The sequence below is a fragment of the Delphinapterus leucas genome, chromosome 19, assembly GCF_059928025.1.
Source record: "Delphinapterus leucas isolate spDelLeu-1000000601 "Yukka" chromosome 19, BTC_Dleu_Yukka2, whole genome shotgun sequence".
NCBI classification, from domain to species: Eukaryota; Metazoa; Chordata; class Mammalia; order Artiodactyla; family Monodontidae; genus Delphinapterus; species Delphinapterus leucas.
The window spans coordinates 10061471-10081001 of NC_143147.1; the positions used below are offsets into that span (position 1 = coordinate 10061471).

General features: G+C 53.5%; 1 protein-coding gene across 2 annotated transcripts in view; it reads right to left on the minus strand.

Annotated features, from left to right (window-relative positions):
• Positions 1-5844: 5844 nt before the first annotated feature.
• The window catches only part of COX10 (cytochrome c oxidase assembly factor heme A:farnesyltransferase COX10), a 111053-nt gene continuing 97366 nt past the window's right edge, over positions 5845-19531 (minus strand). The window contains exon 6 of one of the 2 annotated variants that reach the window (XM_089900313.1): positions 5845-7691. In XM_089900313.1, coding sequence (XP_089756439.1) covers positions 7133-7691 — 559 coding nt within the window. In that variant the 3' untranslated portion in view covers positions 5845-7132. The remainder of the gene's footprint in view (positions 7692-19531) is intronic. The other variant, XM_022560934.3, reaches the window with a different exon arrangement.

Below are 19531 nucleotides of genomic sequence, written 5' to 3' on the forward strand. Positions count from 1 at the left end.
TGTCTGGGCAGGAGCCGCGTGGTTGGCGGGGAGCCAGGGAGCACGGGGACCCCAATGCCCACGGAAGCTTAGGGTTGGGGCTACTGGAAAACGGACCTGCCTGGCTCATTCCTGGCTCTTTGATCCCAAGTTTTCCCTAAATGATTCCTGAGAAAATGGAAGTGTCTTCTAAGAAGCACTTTACTTGGAGAAGAAAGCAGCTGACTTTAAAGGTGCTGAGGCAAATGCTCTTGACAGGAACTGACTTAGCTCTGAGGGTGGCCCTGCCACCCTGAAGAGGGTGCCGGCCTGGGAAGTCCCAGGGGTGCGGCTGACTTGGTGTAAAGAGCAGGTAGTAAAACGCCCTGGGTTTTCACCTTGTTAATGGTCTTGTAATAAGTGGACCTTCACCCGGGTCTGTATATAAAGGAGGTCCTTCCTTACGATGAGTCGGGGACCACAGGTGTCAGGCGGTCAGGAGAGGCTTATCGTGGTGATGGGCAGTGGCATCTGAGGGTCCGCATAGCCGCTGGGCACTGCCTTCGCTGGGACCCCTTTCCCAGCGCCTCTCCTAGGCCCACTTCCTCATGGCCCTGACCCCAAGGCCTCTCCGAGGACCAAACTATGGGGTGGCCAAAAAGCTCATCCGGGGCTTGCCAGAAAATGTGATGAAAACCTCGAAGGAACTTTTTGGCCAACCCAGTACAGTGTAATTCCCCTTTGTCCACCCTCGCCTCACCGAGTTCCCCAAACCTTCACGGTGGGAGGGGACGGCTGCGTCCCGCACGCGGGCCGATCGATGTGAACCAGGCCGAGTGGGTCAGGAATCAGCACAAACCCTACATCAGGCCAAACAGGGCCAGCATCTCAATGTCCACTTTCTTTTTCTTTAGGTTTGAACAAGCAGCTGGCTCCAGTCACCCAGTGGCCCACCGAGGAGGCAACCACAGTTACCGGGGGCTTTTGTTTTCTTCTCAAGATATCCCAGGCAGGAAGACAGGGGGGTTTGTTTTTTTCACTTCTGCACCCCAGCACCTCACTCGAGGTAAGTAGTAAACAAGTACTTGTGAATAAAGGAATGAATAATTGTTTAAGGGGTGTCTGCTTCTTAAGGGGAGAGAGCCTGCCAAGAGTGGTGACAACAACAAGTGGAGAGAGATTCTGCCGCCTGGATCGAGCCGTGCCTGATCTCAGCTGGCTGAAATGCGCTAGCCTTTCTCCAGCCAGTGACGTTATAGATGGCTTTCTGGAGCTGATGGGTGACGATGCTTTGCCCCCAGAGTTGGTTTCTTATTTTGAAACACATTGCATTGGAGGGGAAAGAGGCCGAGGACCTCGAAGGTGCAGAGCTAGACCCCCGTTTCCTGTAGGACGTCGGAACGTCGGTCAGAGGACACGTGACACTGTGTCTAGGGCACCAAGCGGGGAGAGGCTTTCACGGCGCGAGACAGTTTGGGTGCAAGCTGGGACCCCACCGTCTGGAAACAGATACCTCTCTTAATGAAGGAAGAGATTTTAGCAAAACATAAAAAGCGTGATGCCAAACGAGGAGATGAACCACCAAGCAAAAAAAAAAAAAGTTAATACTATGAATGAAGCACTTGGAAGACAAGCGCTGAGGTCCAACCCACAAAATAAAAGAAGTTATTTGCACAGTACTGCCATGAATCTATACACCTTTTAAGTTTTTTTAATCTTTTAAAATTTTATTTATTTACTTTAAAAATTTTTGGCCATGCTGCACAGCTTGCGGGATCTTAGTTCCTCCACCAGGATTGAACACAGGCCCCTCGGTAGTGAGAGCCCGGAGTCCCAACCACTGGCGCCAGAGAATTCCCTACACACCTTTAAAATGTATTCAGATATTTTGATTTTGCAATAGTCTTTCTAATTTTGTTATTCGTTTCTCATGTACCATCGTGTCCTTTTTAACGTCCCTCTTTTATTTTTTGTTATTTTATCTTTTCAGCAGAGTTGCCTCCCGGCCAATTAGTTTTGTGGCCAAAGTACCTAGAAGCGGAGGACTTTGGGGAAGAAGCTGGGATGCGCCTTCCACTCCCTCCCTGAGAACTCTCCAGAGAGTAAGCTCCTGGGGGTCGCGGCCGAAGCTGGGTTCGTCCCTTTGTCCCACAGCAGGCCCGGCTCACGGCACGTGGACGGTCACTGGCTCAGCAGATGACAGAGGGGCAGGTGCCTCTCCCCTCACTGGCGCTTTGTTTGGTTTGTGTCTGTCTGTTTGTTGAGGGTGGGAAGGGTGGAGGGCGGTGTTTGTGTTAGCCCAGCTAATGTTCCCAGGATTGTTCGTCTTGTCACCTGGCCCCTCTTTAGGTGTTTGGGGTAGGGTTACTCAGCCAAGCACTGTCTCCTCCAAAGTTTCCTCTGCTCCCCTCCCCTCCCCCCTCCTGCCCATCCCCAGCTCTGTTCTGGGCTTTGCTTTAGAGAGAGGAGCTGTCGGGTACACACTGGCTTTTACCAAGACCCTGGCACTCCATCTTCACCCCCGGCCTGGCCGAGCTGCCGTATCGCACTTGGGATCCTCCCTCTCTTGGCTTCCACTTCCTAGGCAGCCCCCCAGCTTATGCGCCAGGTCGGGGTCCCATTCCTTTAAGCTGACCTGGATGCACGGGCTGGCTCTCACCCGCCGGAGGTGGGTGACGATTAAGGAAGAAGATGGAGCTAGACACTAGATTCTCTGCTAACGCATTTGAAAAAGCAAAAAGAGAGAGCAAGAAAAATCGGGGCCAAGAAGCCGACTTGACTAAGAACTCCTTGCTGGTTAGTCGTTAAGCCAAGACAGCCCTGAAGACACAGGAAAGAGCGAAAATGTACCACACTTTGGAAAACAAAGACCGAGTAACATCAGGAAGGAACGATAGTCATCATCTTGGCTCGACCCTGGCTGTTTTCTTCACAAGACAGGTCGAGAGCTGCGTCTGCCCTGGATTCAGTCACATGGGGCGTGTGCCCTACTCACCCCCCCACCCCGTGCTGGTCCCAGTGGAGCCGAGACAAGTGTCCCTCCGGCCCCAGCACCTGCCCTAAAGCCACCCGCTCATTCCTTTGCTCACTGACGGCACACCCGCCTCGTGATCACTCCCAAGTCCCTTCTATTCTGGGTGCCCGTGGATCCAGCAATGAGAAGCAGACGCTTCTGCCTTACTGGGCTTAGGATCTGATGGTGGGGCAGGGAGACGGTGCATGGACAGGTGAGTAACACCTGCAGGCTGCACACTGACAGGTGCCCCGGGAGACACAGCAGGAATGGTGGGGGGGATGGTCTGAAGTCAGAGAAGGGAGATTCCAGAAACAAGAGAAGCTGTGGGTGCTGGTCTAGAAGCGGGGGTGGGGGGGGCCTCTGGTCGGTGCAGCCCCGGACTGTCCTGCTGGTGGGGTGGGAACGGGGACTGTCCCAGCAGTGGGATAAGGACGGTTTACAAGCCATTTTCTCTCACGAAACCGCCTGTTATAAACAGCTTTCCGAGTCAGTTCCTTCTTGATCCCAGGCTAACAGACCCTGTCCTTCTGACCACAGGGGACTCTCGTAGCCCAGATGGGGTTATTCACTCAAAAAGCACTTACTGAGGGACTTCCCTGGTGGCGCAGTGGTTAAGCATCTTCCTGCCAATGCAGGAGACACGGGTTCGAGCCCTGGTCTGGGAAGATCCCACATGCCACGGAGCAACTAAGCCCACGAGCCACAACTACTGAGCCCACGTGCCACAACTACTGAAGCCCACACACCTAGAGCCCGTGCCCCGCAACAAGAGAAGCCACCGCAATGAGAAGCCCATGCACCGCAACGAAGAGTAGCCCCCTCTCGCCCCAACTAGAGAAAGCCTGCATGCAGCAGTGAAGACCCAATGCAGCCAAAAATAAAAAAAAATAATAATAATTTTTAAAAAGCACTTACTGAGCACCTACTCTGGGCCAAGCATTGCTCTAGACACTGGGGAAAAAGTGCCATGGAGCAGCAGTCAAGTCGATTGCTGGACCCTGTTTGTTTTCCACTTGCTTTTTATTTAGTTGCCTGTCAGTTGACACCACTGATCCTACAAGACAGATGGAGAAAACGTGCCCCGGACACGAAGAGCTTTGTGGATGATCGCTAGCTGGCCGATGATTCCAGAGAAAAAGCAAGGCAACATCCCAACCCAGTTCGTCTTTAAGTCAAAATCTCTTGGGCTGTGAGCATGTCATTAGAAAGGTCAAGAGAGCATTTCCTGAAAACCTTTCTCCCCTGAGTCCCTCCTGCCATCAGTTACAAGTGTCCTGCTGTAACAGGAGTGTGCTGGGGAGGGGGGGGTGGGTGGAAGTCAGAGGACGGAGACCCTGACTCCAGCTGAACTCAGAGAAGTGAGTCTCCCATCACACCTGCGTCAGCAAGCAGAAAAACCTTTGCCCATGGCAGTCCCAGCACTGCCATGGGGCAGAGAAGTGCTGAGTCCTAGCTATTTTCTTAACAAGGCAAAAGGAGTGAGGATGGACTGAGAAAAAATACACGGTCAGAGGGAAATTCAGCTCTGTACATCCGCAGAGCAAAGCACAGTTTCCGACAGCCTTGTTTTTTCCCTCTAGCGTCAGGGCACGGGGCACTCAAAGTGTATTTAAAGCGCAATAAAGGTGTTTTGATTGGGCAAGACAGACCCTATTTTTATGTCTGAAAACACAAACCAATCCTGGGAAGAGGCAACGAACAGCATCCCCCTCACTGTCGGCCTCCAGAGACAGACCCTTTGGTGAAATTTGGTTTTATCCTCAACGGATACAGTGGTTTTACTAAAAGGAAGTTGGTACAATTTTCCCAGAGTCAGAAGGAATAGCGTGTTAAGAATCATGTTTCTTAAAAAGCTAAATAAGGAAACTGGACATGACCCGTTTCCTTGTCATTAGCTTGCCATATTATGAAATAAAGTCCAAGTGCAATCCCGTTTCAAAGCACAGGCTTCTGCTCCTACCCGTGTGGCCCCCCTCCTGAGTCAGGGCCCCCAGCTTGAGTCCTGTCCTTGCAGCCACTGGCCTGACAGGCTGAGTGAAACTCTGCAGATCAGGTCCAGACAGTGCGTCCCAGGCTGGGCTCCTGACATGGCCAGGGAATCACCAGGATGAGCAAACTCAGACCCTCCTGTCTTTAACCTTGGGTCCCTGGGAGGTCCTCTGCACGTGCTCCTTTCTCCCCAGTGGGGTGACAGGATTTCCCAGAGACCTGCCGAGGGATGCTTGAAACACACGGGCTTTACCGTGCGGGAAATGCTACTGGTCATCGGCCAGGGTCAGAACACCCGGCTGTGGAGGTGAAGCCCCGGGACGTCAGGAGCCCAGGTGACCGAGCAGCTGTCTGGGCTCTAGGGCTGAGGGGGTCATGGGAGCGTGAATTCCACGTCCCCGCAGGAATGAAGGGACGGGGTCTGGGGAGGCGGTGGTCTGAGCACAGGGTAGCCCCGGGGAGGTGTGAGAAGCAGCACGGTGGTGCGGTGGGGGTGGGGTGGCAGTGAGGGGTTCCCGTGGAAGGTTCTCATCCTGGGGTCTGAGCACCAAGGAGCTGAGACATCATTGGTTGTGCACACTGCACACTGGGCACTGTATTTTCTGAGCCGGGGAACGACGAGTGAGGAGGTCAGAGAGGCCCCAAGGACCATTCCTAGGGCGATGGTTTTGAAGGGAGGGGAAGGGAGAGACTAGGTGATCCAGAGCAGAGGGTGGGTGTCAGGCAGATTCTTTCGGGAGCGCAGGCTGCTTGCTTCCACCCCCTCAATAAGAAACATCTCCGAGTGGGGCATTCTGCTCTCCTCCCAGCTCATGAAAGTGCGGCAAGTGTTATCGGTTCCACCAGGAACCGGAGATGGGGTGGAATGACGCCACACACACTATGGTTCAAGGTGCTGGTTTATTGCAGCAGGAAGAGAACCGACTCGCTTTACAAATCTGAGGGCTGTGGATGTCCCCGCAAGACACACTCATGCCAGTTCCCACAGTGCCACCTGGATGCAGCCAAGAGGTGATGTTTCAGGTAAGCAGAGACAGAAATCAGATGCTACCTGCAATCGCTGTGGAAAGTTTTGAGAGAACAGGCATATTGCAGGCTCTGTTTAAGTGTTGCATAAATTCCCAGATGGATTCCTTCCGGGGCACTGAGTAACTAAAGTATCCTGTTAAGCTTCAAGACCTTCGGGCAAACGGGACAGGCAGTGGACAAGCAGGTGATGTGGGGGCTGAGCAGACTGCTGGTGACGGAGGCCAGCCCTGTCTGCGGGGACCCATGCGCCTCCCAGGACCATTAAGCACCCCCATCCGGAGTCCAGCTCCTGCTTCCGGCTCTCCAAGCCACTGGACGTGTGGAGGCTAATTTCTGAATTTAGAAGATAGCAGGATGGAAATGTGTTCCTCACTAAAGGGACAAGAATGTGAGCTATGTGGGCCGGCTGGCCCCTTTCTGATTTCCCTTCTCACTCAGCCTTGAGCCGAGCTGATGACCGCAGCAGTGACTAAAGAGGACGAGATGGATCAGAGCCGGAGGGATTTCTAGTTTTAAGTCTAGCATGACCCTTCCAGAAAGAAACGCTCTGACACCTCTGATATTTTAAAGTGAACTTTAAAGATGCCTTTGATTCCTTGGAGTTTCTGAAATGCTGATACGTGATAGGGTGGGCAGTGGGTGGTCCAGTCTGAGATTCCCCAGACAACCGTTTGGAATTCCTCCCGCAGAGGCTGGGCAGCAGCATGTCCTTGGCGTTCTGTTATTGTCTGAGGGAAAATGAGGCTGAGGATGTGTGTGGGACAGAGGAAGGTGGACCCGGGGGCCCTGGCTCATTCACAGGAAGGGGGGCTGCGACTGGCAGCCTGCATTTCTTCTGACAGCCGGCGAGGGACCAGAGGCCACGGAACCACAGATACCAGAGTGCGAGTGTGCACCTCGTCCGGCCACCCCGGTCGGCAGCTGGGGAGTGTGTGTGGAGGGGCTAAGAAAGGAAGGTGTGCTTGCACTTCTACCTGAGGGAGAGGACAAAGTGGGTGGGGTTAGAGGAAGAGCTCTGTAAAGACCCTCAAAGAGAAATGCGCTCCTCACGTAAAACTGCGGAGCCAACCCAATTCTTATTTGGGGAGCATTTTGGATATCACCGTGGAAAGAGTTGTCGAGTGATCACCGAGCACCAAATTAGTTTACAATCTTGTTCTCAACACAGCGACTTCTCTCCTGGTGCTTTGGAATTACCAAAATATCCTTGCCTAACAGCAAAGGGGGGGAAAAAAAAAACAACCCCTGTGCGTCTCCCTGGATGATTTTTGCTCCTCCCCACGCGCCGGTCGCCGTCAACTCTGCGGCCCGCCCGCGTCGCCCTGCGCAGCCGGCCTCTTGCAGGTCAGCATCAGCAGCAGGAGAAGGGGCAGATGCCAGAGGCTGCAGAAGAACAGCTTCCGGGAGCTCTTCCGGTCTGCGTCCCTGTAGAACCGAAAGCTGAGGTAGGAAATGTACAGGTTGATGGGGAGGGCGATGACGGGGAAGGTCCACGTGGTGACGTCCAGGGCGGGGGCCGCGGCGGACATTGCGACCAAGGCCAGGCAGTGGCGCAGGGCGACGCGCCGGCACAGGTCCGGGTGGGTGACCGACATCATGCAGTAGCCGCCCCGGGAGTAGTCTTCGCGGAGGCCCCAGCTCAGCGCGTTGAAATGAGGAAACTGCCAGGAGTAGAGGATTCCTCCCAAAAGACACGCTCCTGCACAGAGGTTTGGGGAAGCAAGACACGCCGTCATCAGAGATCCATAGAGGCACCCTTTCCGACAGCTGCCGGCCCTGGCGGCGCGCTCCCACCCCGCAAGCCAGACTCCCTCGGGTCCTCGCGCGTCTGCGCTTCCCTCTCTGCTCGGAGATGGAGGTGGGCGGGGGTGGGAGGCTTCCCACAAGGCTGAGCACCTGTGGCACCTGACCGCCCCCCGCCCCCTGCGGTGCCAACACCGCGACAACAAAGGGGGTCACGTTCAGGGGCGGCCCAGTCCCAGAGGGCCTTCTGGGCCGGGCTTTTAGCTCTGTTTCCACCAGCCGGCTCGCGAGTGAGGGGCTTGGGCAGCGAGGTGGAAGGCCCCTCCGGGCAGGTGGCAGCTCCCCGCTCAGCACCGACAGAACCACAGTCCTTATGGGCGGCACCGGGGACGCGGGGGCAGCAGGCGGGGCGCACGGCCCGCACCGCAGGGAGGGCAGGGGACTCCCCAGCGCAACCTGAATACGCAGAGCGGCACAGGGGCAGAGGCTCTGCCGTTTCTCAGAACAGGTGAACACCTGAGCACCCTTTCTCCGGAACTGGATCTTGCCCCCAACACGGTGGGGTGAAGGCTGCCAGTTACTGAGTGCCTCCTTCTAACAAAGACTTCTACAGTCACCTCACTTAATCCGACTGCAGGACTTGAGGTAGGTTTTATAATCCTCATTAAGCGAACCAATCAGATGACGCTAAATTCTCCAACAAGAGGTGAAGGAGGAACTCGGCGGGAGCCCGTCTGATTGCAGCCCCGGCTCCCCCGCGGCACTGGACCGGGTCTCCGGAAGGGGCTGCAGCCATTCCTGAGCGGACGGTTCATTCCTCCTCTCCTCACACAGGGCGTGTTCCCCGAGCGCCCACTGAGAGGCAAGCGCGCCCTAGGCACCGCGGATGCAGCGTGAGCGCCAAGCCACGTGGGCAGAGTTCCCCCAGAGCCGCGCATCCAGAGGCCCGCGGCGGCTGTGCAGAAGCATGTGCAAGGGGGGCGCAGGGCACCGGTGCGCAGCGCACGGGGGCGCAGCGCATGGAGCGGGGCAGACGTCTAGAGGAGGATGTCTGCGCCCAGAGAGGAGTGACCAGGCCAGTGCGGTAATCAAGGCCCCCGGGCAGGAGGCGCGGCAGTCACAGCATGACAAGAAGACTAGGGCGTGTGTTAGGATCCACAGAGCTGTACATCAGAACAACAAGGTCGATATTACTGTATGATAATTTAAAAAGTAAATTAAAATAAAGAAGGCAGGCATGTGTCTGGAGTGCAGAGAGCAGCGGGGCCAGGCTCCAGGATCAGCCAGAGGGACGGGCAGGGCCACCCGCCCCCGCTCTGCAGGCGGCGCCAAGGACTGTTCCATCCTAGGAGCAGCAGAAAGCCATGGAGGGGACTTAACGCGTGAGAGTGCACATGTGCGTGTGGCAAGAGGGGCTGAGGAAAGGGGCCCTGGTGAAAGGACACACTGGAGGGGCCCAGGCAGCTCTGGACGGATCACTCGGGAGAGGAGAGGAGAGGAGAAGAGAGATGAGGGGAGTGAGGATCGGGGCGGTGATGGCGCAGCAGGAGAGATGGGCCTGAGAGGGACCAAGGAGGCAAAGGTGACAGGACGTGAGTGCAGAGAAGGGAGGGAGGCGTCGGGAGCGATTCCTGGGCCCAGGGGTGCCCGGAGACCTCGCGCCCTAGAGGACACACCCGGAAGCCGTGCAGGGCAGCTCCTAAGGGTAACTCTGGTGTGTTCGGTCTGACATGCCCTTGGGATATCCACACGGCAAGTCGTGAGGAGGGTCTGGGCTGCGATGCGTCCCCCACGGGGTGAGCCACCTATCCCATCACTACCTGTTTCCTTTCCCCTCCGGGATGTGAATTCCGTGAGGGTTTGTTCCTCTTTTTTTCATCTCCAGAGAGAAGTGCTGCATACCATGGGGCAAAGGGTCCTCCAGCCCAGCCCGGGAGCCCATGTGCACAGAGAACTGCTCCACAAAAGCCATTCCCAAGACCCCCGTTTCCAGCACTGACATGTGAACCTTAGGACCTTCTACTGCCCCTGCTTCCTTCCTCCTCGGAGGGTCCCGGACGCGCTGACTCACTCGGGGTTTCCTGTGTCTCAGACCCCCACCTGCCTCTGGGGCCCCTGATCCGAGAACTGGGAGATTGAGGACCCACTGGAACCCACGCTGGGAAGCACTGTGCTGCAGGGGGCTTGAGCATGTGCACCCACTGTCCTATCTTAGATGGTGATGCAGATCTTCTGAGCCCCTCGTCTGTGGGAATATGTGCAGAAAAACAGGGCGGGGTCTGGGGCAGTGACTGCTAACACAGACCCTGAGCAGGAGAGAACACAGTCAAATCACTGAGAGTCCTCCAGAGAGTAAGCGTGGGCTCCAAGTCCTGCCACGCACCTGCCGGAGAGGATCAGAGGAAGGAAGCCGCTCTTCATTTTGCATCTTTGTGAGTCAACTGACTCCTCGTCAGCCTTCCAATCCAGAAGGAAAATAACAAAGACTTGCCCTTAGGGTCCCTATTTTGGTAGGGTGGCTGTCAAATCCCCTCCAGACCATTTTAACCCTATCTATAACTAGCACATATATACATCTTCATTCATGGAGACACATTCCAATTTGAACAGCAAAAGCAGCTACTGGGACTCCCCTGGTGGTCCAGTGGTTAAGACTGCGCTTCCACTGCAGGGGACGCAGGGTCGATCCCTGGCTGGGGACCTAAGATCCCGCATGCCGTGGGGCCAGAAAAAAAAAAAAAGAAGCAGCTACTATTTGTTGAATCTGGTGGCAAACAGAGGACAGTGTCAGCCACCCACCAGGTACGACCCTGGAGGCCAGAGAGGCAGCGGCCAAAGCGACAGAGCCCTGCACGGGGCCCAGCGGGAGGCGCACACGACGCAGGCGACACTGACGGCTGCTACTCAGAGAATCAAAAGAGGGCGGCAGGATGGGCGACCTGGGAGTGACTGGTCAGGGAAGGCGTCCCCAAAGGTGGTGTGTGAGCCACGTCTCAACTGCACTGATCCTGGGAAGAGTCACTCGTCGTGTCTCTGGGAGACGTGCAGGCTGTGGGGAGGCATGGGGAGTGAGGAGACAGCCAGCAAGGGCGGGGCCGGGTCTCAGGGTACCTGCACACCCGATGGGGAGAGGCATCTCCCCCACAGCAGCAGAGAGCAGGGAGGGGGGGACAGGTGGTTGGGGGGCACTGGAGTGGCACACACTGATGCCTCTTCCTCCGGGGGGGACCCGCACGGTTCATGGTGGAGACGTGAAGGTTCTCTCTGTGGCCGTATCAGGTTTGCCCAGCAGACTCCATCCCCACGAAGGCCTGGAGGCTTGTACGCAGGCCCGCGGAGGGGAATCACGTCCATGCTCTCCTGTTCCCGGCACCTTTCTACAGGCACAGCTGCTCTCACCTCATAGATGAGAGATTAAGTAACTTGCCCAAGGCTATTCAGCACCCCGGCACCGTGTACCAGCACCTTCTCCTAGAAAGTTGTTGCCAAACAGCAACTGAAAACGGTAACAAGGGACTGCCAGGTGGTCATCAGAATGCCAGTGGAGCAGAGCAGAGGAAGGCTTGCTGGAAGGAGAAATCCCATTTATTAAGATAAGAGTGCTGGTGCCTTAAAAAAAAAAAAAAAAAAAACAACCAAGGTTGTTCAATTACAAACACACAGGTAATATTTTTCTTGACAGTGAGCACCCTTGGGGAATTAGCCAAGACAGAAGGGAAGGGGGCAGCACCCAGGTACAAGTGAAGCGGAAAACAGAGCGACAGAAGGAGACTTCTCCTTCGTATTCCGATGGCAAAATAGAGCCATCTCTGGATGTCAGAGGGGCCAGCACAGATGAGGCAGTGTGACTGGTTCTCGGGGCACAGGGCCACTCGGAGGCTTTGAGCGCAGCCCTAGCCCAGGGGAGCCGACAAGACCAAGCTGTGTCCCCAGAGGAATGGCATCAGGGCTCACGTAGAGACGGGGGAGCGGATGGGTAGGTCAGGGCTCAGGAGCTGTTTTGCTCTTGCAATGGCCGAGAAAGAGCCAATTCAGCCAGGAAGCCAGGCTCGAAATGGTTAAGACATCAGGCTCCCACGTGGAATCTTGTCTTTCTCAAAAGCCCTCTTTTTTCCCGTGCCAATTGGAGTATTCTGTTTTGCTCAATACACGTTTTTAGTTATGCTTCTCCTTCAAATAACATAATTAAAAAAAAATCACTTTCGTAAGAGTGGCACGCTGCTTTCTCTGGGAGAGGAAATTGGGTAGGGGTTTGGGTCATGCCGCAGATGAAAGAGCTTTAGACATCACAGCTTAGCCTTCAAGGAGTATAATCATAAAACCCCGCCCCACACAGCTCTCCTCGACGGGCTGCAAGGCCTCGGCTCTGTAAAAGATGTAAAACAAATGACTGTCTCCATCAAGATAAGGCAAGCTAGAACAGGAAGGCTGGAATTAGTCCAGGGGCCTTGGGGGAACCCACCTTCCTCGTGGGGGGAACATAAAGCCCTCGGTTTCCTGACTCAAAGGCTTCACCTCAGCCTCACCCCCACGAAGCAGTCTGTTTTCACTGGGCCCATGGTCTGTGACAACAAATATTTACTGTTTGCCCACTATAGGGCAGGCACGGTCTACTCTCAAGGCCTCTGCTGGAGTCTGGCCAGGGACAGGGACAACACACAAGGGATCACAGCCCAGGAATGTCACCTTCGGTGCAGGGCTTCAGGGGAGCACACAGGAACAAGACCTCAGTCGGCCCTGGAGAGGTCAGGGAAGGCTTCCTGGAAGAAGTGATATGTAAACTGAGATTCAATGATGGTCTCTGAGGTTCAATCCATTCACACAAGCTGTGCGTTTCCTCCTTCTCTGCAATGTGTTTTCTCATTTTCCTACCGGTCTGCAGAATCTTCATACATACTTGGTTTAATCGTATCCAGAAGAAATGTCTGCTTCCTTTCTTTTAATCAAATATCTGTTGGTCTATGAATACACAGGATACGGAAACTTGTGAGATAGTTGGCGTATCTGTGCGAACGGACTCTCCAGAGGACAGCAACTTCCTGAGATCATGATGCCATGATCCCAGCTTGGAGGCAACTCCAGAGAAGGGCCAGGTGTCAGCGGCCTTACTTCCTTCCCTCCACACACAGAAAACAGAGGTGAGCTCGTCGACTGTGCTGTGTGTGACCAGCTGAGGGGAACCCTTATCTCCTGGCACCCTCTCCGATTAGGGGGGCTCCTTAGGTGAGGCAAGGCCAGCCAGTGTCTTCCCAGTGACTCTTGGAAAATACTCTCGGAACATCTCCCAAGCATCTCTACGCCACACCGGCAGGTGGAGACCCTCACCCTTGTCCCCTCTGCTCAGGTCCGTAGCGTACTTCCATCATTTTGTTGGCAAACAAAGCCAAGGCAATCCCAGCCAATGGCTTCCCAACAGGGTGGAGACAAAAATCTCCAAGTTGGAGCTCTGACTCTGTATGGGCTCTTCCAAAACACACTCCTCTGGAATGGAGCTCAGTGGTTTCAGCTTGCTTTCTCTGCTGCCTGGTGGGCTTACGTTCAACCCTTCCCACCCCGACACCAACCATTCACTGCCCTTCGCTGCCCACGCAGGGACTTGAAAAGGAGGAGAGACGCAGGTCCAGCAAAGCCTGGGCTGGGCTCGGGCAGTCCTCCCTCCGTGGACAGTGGGCTCCCTCTCTCCACGTGGCCCTCAGCAGCTTTGGGGTGTCGTGCTCATGTAAACTGGGGCTGGCTGGGGGAGCACAGCCAAGTCCAAAGCTTCATGGTCAGCAGTTTCAAAGCCCTTCTTTCGAGGGTGAACACAGAGGCGCCTGTGGGACAGGTCAGCCTCCCCCATTTGATGAAATTCCACAGCGCCGCAGAGAAAGGGAAGGGACAGGGGCCAGTTCATCAACTGCATGGCGACAAAGGGGAGATGAAAAGTCCCCTGGAAATAGGAAATAGAGTCGGCAATGGCCGCCTGCCCTTGAAGAATGCTCTGGCAGTGACTGGGGAATGATGAAGAGGCACGGCGAGGAGAAGGGATGCTCTCCCTGCCTCCCTCCACGGTCCACTCCAGACGGTCCCAGCCCCGCTGTCCACGCCCCACCGTCCATGCGGAGCCGCCCGAGGTTTCATTTGAAGCACAGTCGGGGGAAGAGGCAGCACAAAGCCCTGACTCTGAGCAAGGTGACCCCTCCCCTCCTCTTCCCCCCGCTCCCCTGGGGGCTCCGAGCCTCTGTGGGTGCTCTAGGAAACTCACCTGCTCCCCACTCCCCAGCTCACACTTGAAGGTCTCTCCCTTTATCACCCGAGCATGAATCTGTTTGTTGAACAGAACTGACTAAATGTGCACTGCGGGCCAGGCCTCACCTACTGTGGTCCAGCTCCTGTGATCCTGCCCAGCTACGCGACCCGGGGGTGACAAGGCCGGGCCTTTTTGTGCCAAATGGTCGCCAATTACACCGCCGACCTCCGGCTCGCTGCGTGTTTCTCATATGGTCCTTCTGACTTTTGTTTCTTCGTCTTTGAAGACAAGAGGCCTCTAAATATCGTTTGGTTTGCTAATATTCCTGTAATGTCTCTTGGTCACTCTGTCTTTAGAAATGTCATTTATCTTAATCAATCTCAAGCTCTAAGACTAGTTATGGAAAAATCTCACACAAAAGGAATTTGCTCGTTTTTGAGTTTGATTTCAAAGTGAGGCAGTGTTTTAAAGGAAAGCTTCAAAAGGGCTTGGGTTAAACAGTGCCTGGTACTTGTTAGCCCTCAATAAATATTTGTGGAATGAATGAGTGAGTAAATTCTATTCTACTTTCTCATCCCAGAATAAAGGAGGTAAATAAAGTGAAACAGTATTTAACATTTTGTAGTTTACCAGCTGAGGCTAAAAAAACTCATTCTCTTTTTGTTACTAGAACCATCCATCTGTCAAATGTCACTTCCTGATAAGAGTCCGTCTCTGAGTCCTCATTTGTAACTGAATGTTGGCTGACATAATTAATGTTGACCACACAACAACATCTGAATTACAAACCAAAGGCCATTTACAAATCTCTTCAAGGCAATCACCAGAAGCATGCCATAAGACCGGGGATTTATTCAAATATAGGAAAGACCCAAGACCGGGGATTTATTCAAATATAGGAAAATAACAAAACAGAATCTGAGCCTTTTTAAGAAATGGAGGTGATGGGAAGAGAGGTGGCTTTGGCATGGGAGAGGGGAAGGGACTTTAACCCGAAGCCTTCGGGATAAACTAGACCATCTCTGGAGGTGAACGCTGTTGAGAGGCTACCATGTGCGGCTCCAGGCCGGGCCAAGCAGGAGCATCTGCTGTCAGGCACTTATCCGCGGTGTGCCCCCCACCCCCACGCCCTCCCCAGGGCGTGCAGGTCACTTGTCTCCTTGCTGGCCACTGCCTGCAGAATCAAACCAAGCATTTCCATTCCTACGGCAGCGAGCTGGCTGCACCATGGGCCAGCCCTCTTATTGGGCCTTCCTGAGTTTTAGTTGCTAAGCATTTTTAATGTTTTCTGCTAACAGCAGTTACACTCCCCCGCCCCCCCCAAAAAAAAGCAAAGTAATTAGGCAGGTGGGAGGAAAGGTCTAAGCCTGGGTCACAAAGGAGAATGGACACAGGAGAAAATTCCACTGTAATGATCACCTCTATTGACACAAAAAGCGCTTTTAGGGCTGGGCCCTGGCTGGGGCTGGCACCCTCTGAAACAAAAATTCCACTGGGAGAGAAGAGCTAGCTGTTCACAGTTCTTTGTGCAGCTACAAAGCAGCAAACACCAAGAACACCTAATGTTTGTTTAGCTTTTACAATTTCCATCCGTTAGTCTGTTTGTCTTCACCTCACCCCCTCCCCCTGCCCACCAATCCGGCCTCACTCGCCCACCCACACTGAGCTGGATTCTGAAGGGTCACATCAAGCACAGGCTTTGGACCCACACCACTGGGGCATCTAGAACAGCGAGAAATTCTTTTCCACTAGTGGTAAAAACAAACAAACAAAACCAACAACAACAATAATGTTGTGGGGAAAAGAAATCAGAACCCCATGGCTGTCTTATGTTTCACGTCTTTACTGGAGGCGGGAAGGCAGCACCATCTCTTCCGTGCTTGGTGCCCTGGAGGTCGTGATTGGCCCCGTGGCCACTACAAAAACCACAGAAAGATCTAGATGCTAAGAAGGGTGCTTCCGAACAATGCATTTCTTCATTCTGTCGGCCGTCTGGGAAGCACGCAGTTTTCTGTAGCTACAAATCTGGTATCTTTCCTCCCATCCAGAGTCAGTTCCTTCGAGGCAGGACCCTGAAGGTGAGGCTTCAGGATCCCCATCATACACGGCCCCGAGCTGCTGCCCCCCAATCGTAACCAATGTCTACCAAGCCCCAGGAAAGGGCTTCAGCCCAAGTCCACCTGGTCAGGGGGACGGCGACTGAAATGAACGCCGGGGCTGGTATGCGGCGTCCTGAGGTGGAGGCACGGATTTCGGTCTGTGTAGACTTGTATGCCTACCAACCCCTGTGCACACACTTTCCGTTTCTTGGAAAGCACTTTCCCTCCTCAACTAAACGGGCCGCGACTTAACTCAGAAGTCACTCGGCTCCGAAGTCTTCCTGGACCCATTTGGGGGCCAATTTAAGAGAGCCCGGAGCCCCCGCTAAAGCTCTCTGCTCAGGGAAATACTTGATCACCGGCCTGCCTCCCCCTGAAGACTCTGAGACATGAGACACAAGTGAGAACCGGGACTGGGTTTCAGTGACCCTGTATCTCTCAGGGCCCCGCACGCAGTGGCGGCTGGGGGGACGGTTCGGGAAGGCGCGAGCCGAGCGGGCCTCTGTCACCTCTGTCACCCACCTCCCCCTCCCTCCCCAGCAGCAAGCTCGACAGAGTTTTCCAAACACTTCTCTCCTCATGGCTGCTCCACAGTGACCAGTTTTTGGAGGTTTAAAGACAAGATGGTTTGGAGATACCACAGAAGAAAGGAAACATTGCTGGCTGTTTTTTCTCAGAAGGGCTCCTTCAAACAAACACGTCCCCAAAGATAAGAACCCAGAAGAGATACAACAACCTCGGTAAATAGTACAGATGACACTGTTAGCGCATCTCTGATAATACCATCTGCCACGCCCTTGGCCCAAATCCCTTGGTATTTCCAGGGCATTCTAACAGTAAGAGCGCTGGCTGGTTCTGCCTTTTCAGATTGGCGGTTCTCAAATGTAGTCCCTGGACCAGGGGTATCAGCATCACGTGGGAACTTGTTAGAAATGCAGACTCTCAGGCACCTCCCCAGACCCACTGAGTCAGAAACTTTGGGGGAAGGGCCCAGGATCCTGAGTTTTAACAAGCCCTCCATCCAGGTGACTGATATGCAGTAAAGTTTGAGCACCATCGTGTTGGACTTCGGCTAGCGGCTGCCACAGTACAAAGTGCAGTTCTAGAAGATGATAAAACTATATAAAATCACAGCCGACTTAGTCCCTAAAATCCAGGAGTAAAAATCTTTCAACTACATTCTCTCAGATTTTGCCTTATTTCTTTGAGTCATTTCCTGCTGTACTCATAGGTGATGCTCAATGTATATCTGGCGATTGACCTTGGAAATACCTTAGTTTTTTCATCTTTAAAACGGAAGCTACTTATCACTGTTTCATTCACCCATTATTTCACTTACTCAATTCATTCAAAGATCTACTGCTTAGCTCAATTTGGCTCTACCTATCAAATTAATGTCTTGAAACTTTTGAAGCAATTGCAAGCATTATTTAAAGTAGCATTCCTCTTTCTGTATAAACCTCACAAGGCTTTGGGTGTGTGATTTGATCTGTGGTAATTAAGGATTCTGGGGGCAGTAAACCATGTTGTCATTGTGTGCCCCACAATGCACCTTCAAGATTTATACAAAAGGGATATAATAGAAGTCAATCGCATAAACTGCAAAACGACCTTCTTTTTGTGGCTTTACAAACCTTTCAGGCTGCTCTGCTTTACACCAGGGTCAGTTCAGGTAGATGAAGGGTCTCGTTTCTCAAGACAAACGTGCATTTTCAAGCTGCTACCTATAAAAGGTACAGCCTGGCCCTGAGCTGTTCCTCATTAATGAGTTTGTATACAAACAATAACTTTGGATTGCAGAAATATTATACCTCAAATTAAAAAAAAAAAATTTAAATATGCCCATTAGCATTTTAGCCAGATCCGGACTGTGGCTGAACAAATAAGGGCTCCACCTGGATGTGCGTCCTAAGTGGGAGGACCTGAAAAGCTTCTCTCTCTGGCCTCCAGGGAGGCAGCTCGAACACATGCTGAAGCCCAAGCTCTTCGCAGGAAACTACCAGGGGCCTCCAGCCTTCAGCAAGAACCTGGGTCCGAGGACCCTGCATGACAAAGGTGACTGAGTTCTCCACGGCCCTGGACTGGACAGCCCTCACATACCTCCAAGCGATACCTGTCCCTGGGGCTGTCACACTTGGCCCTGACCCTGGCCCTGGCTGGGATTCCCTGGACAGAAAAGGTAGTTTCTGGTGCCTTGTTCCTTGTGACAGGTTTGAGGAAACTGAACAGGGCTGTGTCCATCCGGCAGGTAGGTGGCTTGGAGCAGGCATCCGAGGGCTTAGGCAGGAGGACGTGGATGGGAACAGAGCACACAGTGCGGGGCGGGCGGGGAGGCAGAGCCTAGAAGCGCCCTGCTTGCTTTCCAGTGTCTGGGCGATGGCTGGAAAGGCCTGGAGGGCACAGCAGGGGGAGGCTAGCTGGGTCAAGTGTGGGGATCCAGGCTGAACTGAACAGCAGGAATCTGACCAGGAGGTTTGGCAGTGCCCAGGTGGGCTCTTTAAATTTACAACTGAAAACCGGGGGTGGAGGGTGGGGGCGGGAGCTCATTCGTCATCTGGTCCAGGGATGCCAGAGCCCTGCTTTCCCTCCCACTTCCCTCACCCAAGACACAGATCGCTGATGGACCCAGTGCTTTCTCTCTAAGCGGGGAGGCATCTCCCTGTCCCAAAACAACAGCCAGGGAACAACCGGGAACTGCTCAGACTCTGCCAATGAATCAAATCTCACGACCTTCCTTCATCTGTACTAATTAACACCAGCTTTATGATTGAGGGAGACTCAATAACAAGTCAGCAAATCCTCACAACAGCTCCATGAGAAGGGTCTTTCCAGTCCCAGGTGGGAGGCGAGGAGACACCGCGTAAGGAGGTCAAGTTTGGTTCTGAAGGGCAGCCAGCTAAGGGCGGGAGCGCCCCAAACCCAAGCCCCCTCCCCCAGGGCCAAGCCCTTCACCGATGGGCTGACGCCATCTCCCGCTCGCAGGAGACTGGCTTCAGGCTCATCACAGAACAAACAGGCACATACGTTTCAGAATATTATATTCGCAGATTCATGAAACGCCAACATTTACAGGATATTAAAGCCACTGTAAGAGACAATCCTGATAAAGGTGCAATCACCTTTGTAAGCTTCCAAATGGGAACGTAAGAGCTTTTACGAAAACGTTTCAGAAACGTGGCTTCTAGGGCAACGGTTTATGGCCAACAGCCTTTTGATCGCTCATGTGAAAAATATGTACTTACATATATTGCAGGAAACCTCACCACTTCCTTCCTAAGCGTTGGTGAAAAACAATAATTACTTGACTAATTAGACTGTGAAACTTCCCTTACAGATGGTAAAAAGGAGCTATTTTCACCCCACAAATTTACTTGTGACATCCCAGCCAAAAAACTGGAGGAATGTTTCAATGGTTTTATTGTAGACCGCATGAAAAATGTAAGCAAATCATATAAAAATAAATTAGAA